At 23.6% G+C, this 9,698-nt stretch overlaps 1 protein-coding gene across 1 annotated transcript; it reads right to left on the reverse strand.

The window, feature by feature from the left end:
- Window positions 1-3,835: 3,835 nt before the first annotated feature.
- Window positions 3,836-9,471, reverse strand: LOC145828526 (ras-related C3 botulinum toxin substrate 1-like). The gene is made up of 4 exons (XM_082936281.1): window positions 9,466-9,471; window positions 4,634-4,839; window positions 4,323-4,494; window positions 3,836-4,048 (listed from the first exon to the last, which is right to left on the reverse strand). Exons 1-4 carry the CDS (start codon window positions 9,469-9,471, stop codon window positions 3,836-3,838), a joined length of 597 nt encoding a protein of 198 aa, XP_082792407.1.
- Between the last annotated feature and the right edge of the window lie 227 nt (window positions 9,472-9,698).

Here is a 9,698-nt window from a genome sequence, read left to right on the forward strand (position 1 = left end):
TTATTCTATTAGAAGTAAACTGGTTTTAGCTTGTATTTAGCATATATTTTTGAGTCTAGGAAGTAGATCTCAAAGAGACACCAACATACTTTACACTTAAATAGTAATACCTCTTTCATAAATATTTTAGTTAAAGTCATAAAAAAGTGTTAGAGCTGTTAGAGATTTAGAAACTTTGGTTTTTATAACTCTTCTTTAAAAATTATTCTAAACCCCCCATACAGTTGACATTTAAATTGCTGCCTAGTGGTAGCTATAGTTTATGTAAAAAAAACCAAGTTGAGCAATTAAAAGTCTAAAAACTGTATTCTAAAAAAGAAAAAAGCTACACTCAATTTGATATCATAAATACAAAATAGCAGTTGATTATGTTGTATTTGTACAAAAATGAATATGAGCATTATGTTTGTTACTGTTTGAAGAAGCTTTGTAATAAAAAGTCTACTTACTTCTTGTAACTTTTTTTCTATACAAAACAGATGGCATACTAACTAAAATTAATACAAAGTGACCAAAATAAAAAACCTAAATATTTTAATTAAAATAAGTAAATCATGTTAAAATTAACTAAAAAATATTATGAACCACTAGTAGTCTACTATACATTATTTAAAAAAAGCAAAATATGTCATCTTATTTACTCAGTATGTCACTAACACCATGTAATGTATTGAGTTTGAGTGGTAAAGTATACTGCCATTGCCACATGTTGTAAGATGTTAAACTAAATGTTGCATTCAAATAAAATGTACTTTTTCTGAAACTAAACAAAGCACATGTTTTACAACTTACAACAAGTGTTAAGGGAAAACACCTTTAATACATTAATTGAAAGTTATATTTAATATTTTTCAAAAACTTAAAAATTTAAAAATGTTTTATTTAATTACGTTGTTACAATATTTATTTCTTATGTTTATTAATTACGTGCATTAGCAAGTGAAATTTAAGAGTAACAGGTAGTCTTTATAAAGTTATAATTATTTAAGTGGTTATTTTTTATTAACTAACAAAGTAAGTATAATAAGTATTACTGACTAAAAAATGTTCTTAAATTAAGTAAAAAAAAACAAATAAAGATAAGCAAACTTTTGTTTATTAAACAAAACAGTAAACAAGAAACAACTTTATATAAATCAAATTACACAAAAGAGAAACTAAACGTTACGATTATTCATATAAGTGAAATTTAAAACTAGTAGCTGTTCACAAAGTTTTGTCTTATTAGTCTTAACAAATACATATTTAAATGATGTATTGTAATTTGTAAAGTACGTGCTTTAATTAGTACTGAAAATATACTAACATTATAAAGTTTAGAACATTCAAGGCTATTCAATAGATGATAATATATTGCAGACGAGTTTTTGTTGCAAAACTTAGATCCATTGTCTCATCAGTTTTTTATTGCTTTTAACAACGTCTTTGGCTTCATTTTAAATAAAAAGCATGCAGGTCTTTGTCAGACGTACGTTACATACTGTCTTAATGGCGTTACTATTTTGAAAAAACATTACTATTGTTAAACAATTGGGTTCAGAAATAACATCAGGGTTTTTTTGTGAAGTTTGCACTGTCCTAAAATTACTCTTAAGTCTTAACTGTGTCTTTTATTTTTTACAGAAACTTTGAACTATTATCTAGAAAAAGGAGTTCTGAGATACACTGGACAGGGCATTTTTTGGTAATTTTTTAAGTACAATAAAAGTAAAATAAAAACTATAACTGTATAAATATGATTGTTAAATTAAAATCTAACTATTTTTTAAATATTTTTTTAAAGTGTGGTATAAAGTATAGTTTTACATTACTTTAAAAGCTTAATCAAAATATAGAACTCTGATCCCGCCCCTGTCAAACAAACAGCTACATTTTATCTTGCTTGAAGCTATTTTCGAACTATTTATAAAAAAATTTAAATGTATCTTTAATAAATAAAAACAAGTTATGAATTTAAGAACTTTAATTGATTGAGAATTTTAACTGTTAGACTTATATCAATAGTGTACAACTAAAGTTACCTTAGTTTGTTTTTTTAAGCAGTTTTGTAAATATCTTTGTTTGTTCCTGCTTAACTACTGTTACATTATGTCGAACATAATGTTATGTTTTATTTGAATTCGTAGTTTTTTTATATCAATTCTAGAGTTTTTACTGTTAGAACTTTATTAACACATAAAGCTTAAAAATACATAGTAAATAAGTTTTTTGTGACTCGTTAGGCGAAAGGTATTTTTTACACAAGGACAGTTGATCATATTTGTTTCAGCATTATTTCAATTTATTTATTATGTTTACTACATGACAAACCAAACTGTTATAAAGCTTTTAAGGCACCGTATGTCAAAAAATAAGTTGAGTTAAATAAAAAAACACCACAAGATCAAGTTAGTAAATATTATGATGGTTAAAGCATACGGAAAAATATTAATTACTGGAAATAATTTATGATCGAAGCTATACTTTAGTAAGTTGAAAAATAGTTTTAGCTATATTTAAAAGTTGTACTTAACTAACATTATAACACTAATAACAAAAAACAAAAATGCTCATAAGAGATAGTTCAGAAAAACTCAGAATTATTTGAAATCGTCGTGAACCCGTTATAAGGATAGATTGTTTCTTTATGTAAATAAGCTGTTAAGTTTTACATTGTGCGTGTTCTTAGTAAACTTTTAATTTTACTTTTTATCTTTACAACTATAATAATATAATATTTTATATTATATATTAATATAATATAATAAATATAAAATATTATTTCATAGTTTTAAAGACTTTAAAATAAAGCTTAACGAAAATTACTAAACTGTTTTTTATAACAACAAATTTACATCTATGATAAATTACATATTAATATTTTTTCTATTGATCTGATCGCACCATTATTTAGTTACTTATATGAATACTTTTAGTAAAAGTATGTATTTTTAAAATTTTACTCGTGACTACTTGTAGTTTTTTTTTCCTTCGTCTAATTAAAAACTTTATAAGTTAAAATTAAACTAATTGTTTTACTACTTATATTTAATTTAACACAAAGCACTTAAATAAATTGTTTTGTTTCTTTATCTAATCTTTATCTTATGTAAAATATTTTTTACAACTTAAACAACAAAAATACATTTGTTCACAATCATAGCTATACTTTGAATTAATTAAAAATTTCTATATAAAATACTTTTTTTAGACATAGTAATTTAAACAAGTAAATATTTATCTAATTAATTTCATGTAAATATGTTTTAAAAAATAAAATTTTAAAGCTTAGAAATAAAACTAATTGTTTTTTTTCAATAGATAGAATAATGATTTCTTTTTAGAACAGTAATAAAAATCACAAACAAAAAACAATTACTTCCGAAACTTAAATTTAGGTATTCCAATCTATAACATTGTAGTTGTATTTAAGTCTACATCTAAAAAACATACTGTTAGTAATATAAACCATTTAACCTTATTTATATTTACATATATTTTTAATAATAACAAATTAAAAAGTATTCTTTCTTTAATACACTAACACATGTTTCTGTGTGTTAACGGGTTAACACACTTCAACGGAGCTATGAAAGTCTAAAAATGTTCATATCTTTTTGTTTAGTTTAAAGACATACATGGTTTAAAACTAAAAACACAGAACTAACGCAAGATTTTTCTTATATTTAAAGGTTAGTAAAAGAAATTATTTAACGGGTAATAAAACTTTTTTCTTAATTAAAAAAAATGCAGCTTAAAAAAAATATATTAAGTTTAAAAAAAAAAAAGTTATTATGTAAAAATCAATCAAGAGTTTTAGTCTTTTGACTTTTTGATGATAAAAAAAACAATGTTCTTATAAAATGTCACATTTTTTCTTGTTTTCTTGTTTAAACTTGCTTGGATTCAAAACAGCTCTCACTGAAGTTTCAAACACAGCTTTTAATCCTTGCTGGGTGAGAGCAGAACATTCCATGTACTTGACAGCACCCAACTCATTAGCTAGTTGTTCACCTTGTTGGGTTGTAACAATTGTCTGGCCCTTTTCTTTCATTTCAGCCAGAAAATTCTTTAAATTTTGTACAATTATTGATAACATTTAAAAGGTATGTTTGTTTATACTCATAATCTATAAATTAACTTTTAATTTGTTGATTTTAATTGTTCTATTTCTTTCATTTATCAACTAAACTTTTTTTTAAATATTGTACTTGGTTTTTTAGTTTTAATTAAAATTTCTGTGTATACAATAGAAAATAAACATGTAACTTTTAGAGAAAGCTAGAACTTTACAACAATAGTGACTGCAAATAGAAAGACTTTTAATATTATACAAAGTGTACCTCGTCCGTTTTGAGATCGATCTTGGTACCAACCAACAAAATAGGAACTCCAGGGCAGTGATGCTTCACTTCGGGTATCCACTTTGCTTTTATGTTTTCAAATGATGTCGTGCTGATGATGGAAAAGCAAACCACAAAAACGTCGGTCTGTGGGTATGAAAGGGGGCGCAACCTTTCAATTGACAATTTAAAAGGGATTTACAACAGGTTTATTAACAAACTAAAAGCAAGTACAAAACTAATTTAAACAGTACAAAAAAAAATGAGTTTTTTATTTAAATCGTTTAAAGTTTTTATATAGTAACACAAACCTATCATAGTCCTCTTGTCCCGCTGTATCCCATAAACCCAAATTAACAGGTTTTCCATCAACCATAACGTTTGCAGAGTAATTGTCAAAAACAGTTGGAATGTATTCTCCGGGAAATGCATTAGTCGTGTAACTGATCAAAAGGCATGTTTTACCCACAGCACCATCTCCAACAACTACACACTTGATTGACTGCAACATAATAATCTCGTATTAAAATTAAATTTACATTGAAAACAGCTACTAATTTAGTTTTATACTTCCATTTGTATTTAAGAAAAAAGTTAGTGCGCTGTAGTTTTTAAATCTTTAAGAACATTTCAAAAAACTTGCTTTGTTTAAGCTTTTAGGTACAAAGTATATAATGATAAAAAAAAATTATAATAAGTTATAAGTTTTACTTTAAATGCACACCTGCATAAGCGAGTTTTGATTTCTATCTAATGAATTGAACAAACTTGTTACTAGAAAATCAATATTTTTGCTTTCAGTAACTTTTTCAAAACTGTTATCTAATAAAATATATAATATATTAAACATTTTAAACTTTTCCAACTAAGTATTAACACAATAAACTTTATTTTTCAATATTATTTGTAAAAGATTATGAGTACTTGACAACTAAGTTCTATTTTACATCTAACAATTTAAATTTTACCCCGGTGTTAAATGTATATAGTTATGTCTTTATTAACAAGCATAAAAGTTTTTTCAAAAGTTATTATTTTTGTAAGGTATTACTTATTAGTTTTTATAGCTTTTGTGAAAATTAGTTGTTAAAAGTTTATTGTCTATTCTAGTACAATCAGTAGTTGATTAGCTGCTCTAAGCTAAAAGTTTTTTAAGTATTTAAGTTTAATTTTAAATAAAAGCTTTTAAACATTTATAAAAGTAAAAGTTTAGCTTTAACTGAACCATTAGTACACCATTATCTTTAAAAACTTTTAAAACTAGTTTCCTAGGCTTTTTACCTCGATCAAAATATCTTGTATTTAAATTATTGGACGTCATAAAATCACAGAACTTCCTGGTAAATAAACATAGCAAAATTGTTTGTATAATGTTAATAAAAATGTACAAGGATAAATTGTATACATATACTAAAATTGGTTTAGTTTTTCAGTAAAATTTGCAAAACTTACATAGCAAAATCCATCTCCATACGATTTTAAGTGCATTTGTTTATTAATAGTTTGTAATTAAGCTATCAACAAAAAAGTCAAGTTTACATAAATCTCTAATTATAAAAAAAGTTACTTTTAAACTAAACATTTTCAACTGAATACTTTTCTGTAAACTAAAAAATTAAAAGTACATAGAACTGTTAAGTTATGTAAAAATAAAAAATATTAATAATAAAACTTTGTTTGACTAAAAACTTAAAGAAACTAAAAACTAATATTCATCTTATGATAGACAAAAACTCAGCTTTTTGTTCTTAAAGTAAATACTTATTTAATTTCAAAAAGTTTGCAACCTTTTAAAAGTTTTTTTTTTTTCAAAACTGTTATAATATCAGTTTGTTCTTAAAATGAATACAAATACACTTTTCTACATCAAAAAGTAAAAAAAAATATTTGTCTTAACTAAAACTTTATTAAAAACTTTTTATATACTAAGTACTTTTAATTTAGTTTTAAAACTAGAAAGTTTGAATGAATTTTATCTTATATAATACTAAAGGATTGTATAAATCTAATGTACTTGATTTAAATTTTTTACAACTATTAATTTTATTAGCTTACGTTCTAGATATTTGTACAAGTTGTAATTAGTTCGTTAAACAAAGTATTATAAACACAGTGTAACTTTAAGCTACTATTTTAACTTTTGTTCTAAATATACAATATTAAAAATGGTTATTGTTATTATTAAAACTTCTAATAGAAGTAAAATAAAACGCTGTTGTAAGTTAATTTGTAACAACCATGTACAAATTTAGCTTTTGTACCAAAGACTTATATTGTAAAAGATTATGTTAGAGTTTAAATTTTTTAAAGTATTACAACGAAAAACTTTAAAAAAATGTATATAAAAACTTTATAAGTAAACTAAATAAATATAAGCTGCTAGTTAAAAACTACTTTTTCTATAAAATTTTTGTTCAATCCCTAGTTTAGTTACTGTAAAAAAATACAGTTAACTTAATCAAATTATAATTACTAGATTTAAACAAGTTTAAAGCTAATAGATTTCCTAAAATATTAAAATTAGCTTTAAAGTTATACAAGGTTTGTTATTTTGATAAATTTATTTTACAAAGTAAAATTTTTGAAAGTTCTACAACTGATTATGTAATTAATATTAAAATATTTCTAAAGTGTTAAAACAATATAATAAAAATAATATGATTATTTCACATCACACAATAAGATAAGAACTTTAAGTTTTAAATGTATAAATGTCTAATAACTAGTACGATGAACTGAAAAAGTATTTAAGCTTAGTGTCTAAAGTTTTAACAATTTTTTTATATCTTAGGATTCAATATTTTTCAAATTAATCTAAGACCTTTTCTGTGATTTTACTTAAAACATAATAAGCATTATCTTTTAAAACAGTCAATTAATTTACAATTTTCAATTTATATTAAAGAAAGTACTATTAACATGAACAAATAGTTTGAAAGTATTTTTTCTAACTTAACAAAAAAGAAACGATAGTTTCTAAATATAACAAAACAACTAATGGCAAATGACTAATAGAATAAACACAGCTAAATTTAGTTAGTGATTTTAAAAGATCAAATAATAGAATACGGTAGTTAATTTTTTTATAAGTATTCAACTAGTTTTCAATAAGTTAATAATGTTTTAAGTTGCAAATCTTCTAACATGCGATTAAGTGAAGCACATGCATTTTCTATACGTTTTTGTTGATTAGTAAAAAAAGTGTTTAAAAAGTAATTTAATTGCATAAACAACTAGAAAATACATAGAAAAATAAGATATAGTACTAGCATCTAAACACTTTTCAACAAACAAACCATATTTGAAATTCTTACTTATTCTTTTAAAATAAAACTTTTATTTTGTAATTTTGTACTTTAATTAGCTACTGACTACTTTTATAAAGTTATTTAAAAATATATATATACAATTTTTGTTTTAAATAACTAAAAAACTCTCATTTAACGTAACTTACTCGTGTTTTCAGAAAATACCATGAAAAAAAAAATTACCTAAACTTTTTTTTTAATAGTTTAACATTTTTATCGCTTTTGTGAGAAACTATAAACAAGTACTTCTTTGTTATTTTATAACGTTTAGGTAATAACACAAGTAAACTTTATTAATCACTTGTTTAAAAAATGTTTCAAGTTATTCATTATAATTTTTAGCGTGTTATAACTAAAATTATTTATAGTACATTTGTATTCTTTTAAGTTTCACACTTTTAATCTAAATTGTATTTCAAAAATATTTAAAAATTGTATTTCTATATAAATTGTATAAAATACAATAAAAAGCTTCTAAGTTCTAAACATTTTTTTATGACAAACCTTTCATCATAATTTACGGCTCAATAAAACAACTTGCGTGACATAAAAAAAATAGATAAATTTTATTTAAAAACGATTCAATATTTTGTTGACAGGTTTTAAAGATGTATCTAAACTTTTTAATTAACTGTTTAGTTTTGAATCATTATTCAATTGAAAGCTATCTAGTAAGTTGATACAAAAATTTTACATCAGTACTATATAGCAAAATTATTTTTAAGCAAGATGACACAAACACAACTGAAATGTTGTGATTTAAACAGCTTAAAATTTTTTTATGGCAAGTGAGATGTAATAGGTATCGACAAAATCTTCTGAAGTATCCTAAAAGTCGTATAAGTACTGTAAATATACATTCATTAATATTTGTACTATAAAATTTGTACTATTAATATTCATTAATATGTTTAATAACTATAAAAGTTGCTCTTTCGTAGCAGAGTTTACAATAAGTAAATAGGATAATAGAATAGTCAAACGTAAACTATAACAATATTATATTTTAATCAAATCAGTTTTAACACGTAAAAACCTTAGCAATTCTTAGTGTTTTGACTGAATGTGCATAACATAGTTACATTAGATATTCTAATATATGGTAATTCGTACAACTAAAGTTTTGTTAGTTTATAAATAAAATAAAAAGCTTACAATAAACAGTATAGTTTAAGTTAAATTATGTTCATCTATCGGGACAGGATCAAATATGCATGATGACATTTTTGCACTGAGATATTTTTGCAGGAAGGGACACTCTTGCACGAGGGGTCATTTTTGCACGAAAGTAAAAAAAAAAAAGTATAAATTAAAAAAAAAAACAAAAAAACAGAAAAATTAAATACCGACCGAGGGTAAGGGTTAGGGGTAATAATGATAGTAAAAATAAAAAATGAAAAGAAGAAGAAACTAAAAAAACTATTAAACTAAAATATATATATATGAAAAAAAAATAAAAATAAATTAAAACTTAAGAAAAGAAGAATAAAAGGTTACCGACCGAGGGTAAGGGTTAGGGGTAACAGTGATAGTAAAAATAAAAAAGTAAAGATAGTTTGTATAAACTATTAAAAAGTATATATAAAATAAAAAAGTTAATAAAAAGTATTTAATAAGAAAAACACAAAGAAAAAAAAAATGCCGATCGAGGGTAAGGGTTAGGAATAACAGTGAAAGTGAAATAAAATAAATAAAGTATTAAAATTAATAATAAAACAAACAGAATTTTTTTTTAACCGGTGCAAAAGATTTTAACCCGTCTTAGTGCAAAAGTGTCTTCGTGCAAAAGTGTTCCTTTGTGCAAAAGTGTTCCTTTGTGCATACTTGACACTTACCCTCATCTTTTATACTATAAGAAAACATTGTTGTCATTTACTTTAATTTTACTCTAAAATAAATCAGCTAAAATAGTCTTGTGAAACTAAATCAGGGATCGGCAGAACTACCTAGTTTTCGGGCCAATTTTAGCAGATAAAAATCGCTTGCGAGCAGCAGTTAATTAAAATAATTGTAGTAATAACTATAAAAATATGTTTCAACCAAAAATGCATGAGCCTAAATGTACGTT

This window comes from Thalia democratica, chromosome 2 (assembly GCF_965202585.1).
Source record: "Thalia democratica chromosome 2, ktThaDemo2.hap1.1, whole genome shotgun sequence".
NCBI classification, from domain to species: Eukaryota; Metazoa; Chordata; class Thaliacea; order Salpida; family Salpidae; genus Thalia; species Thalia democratica.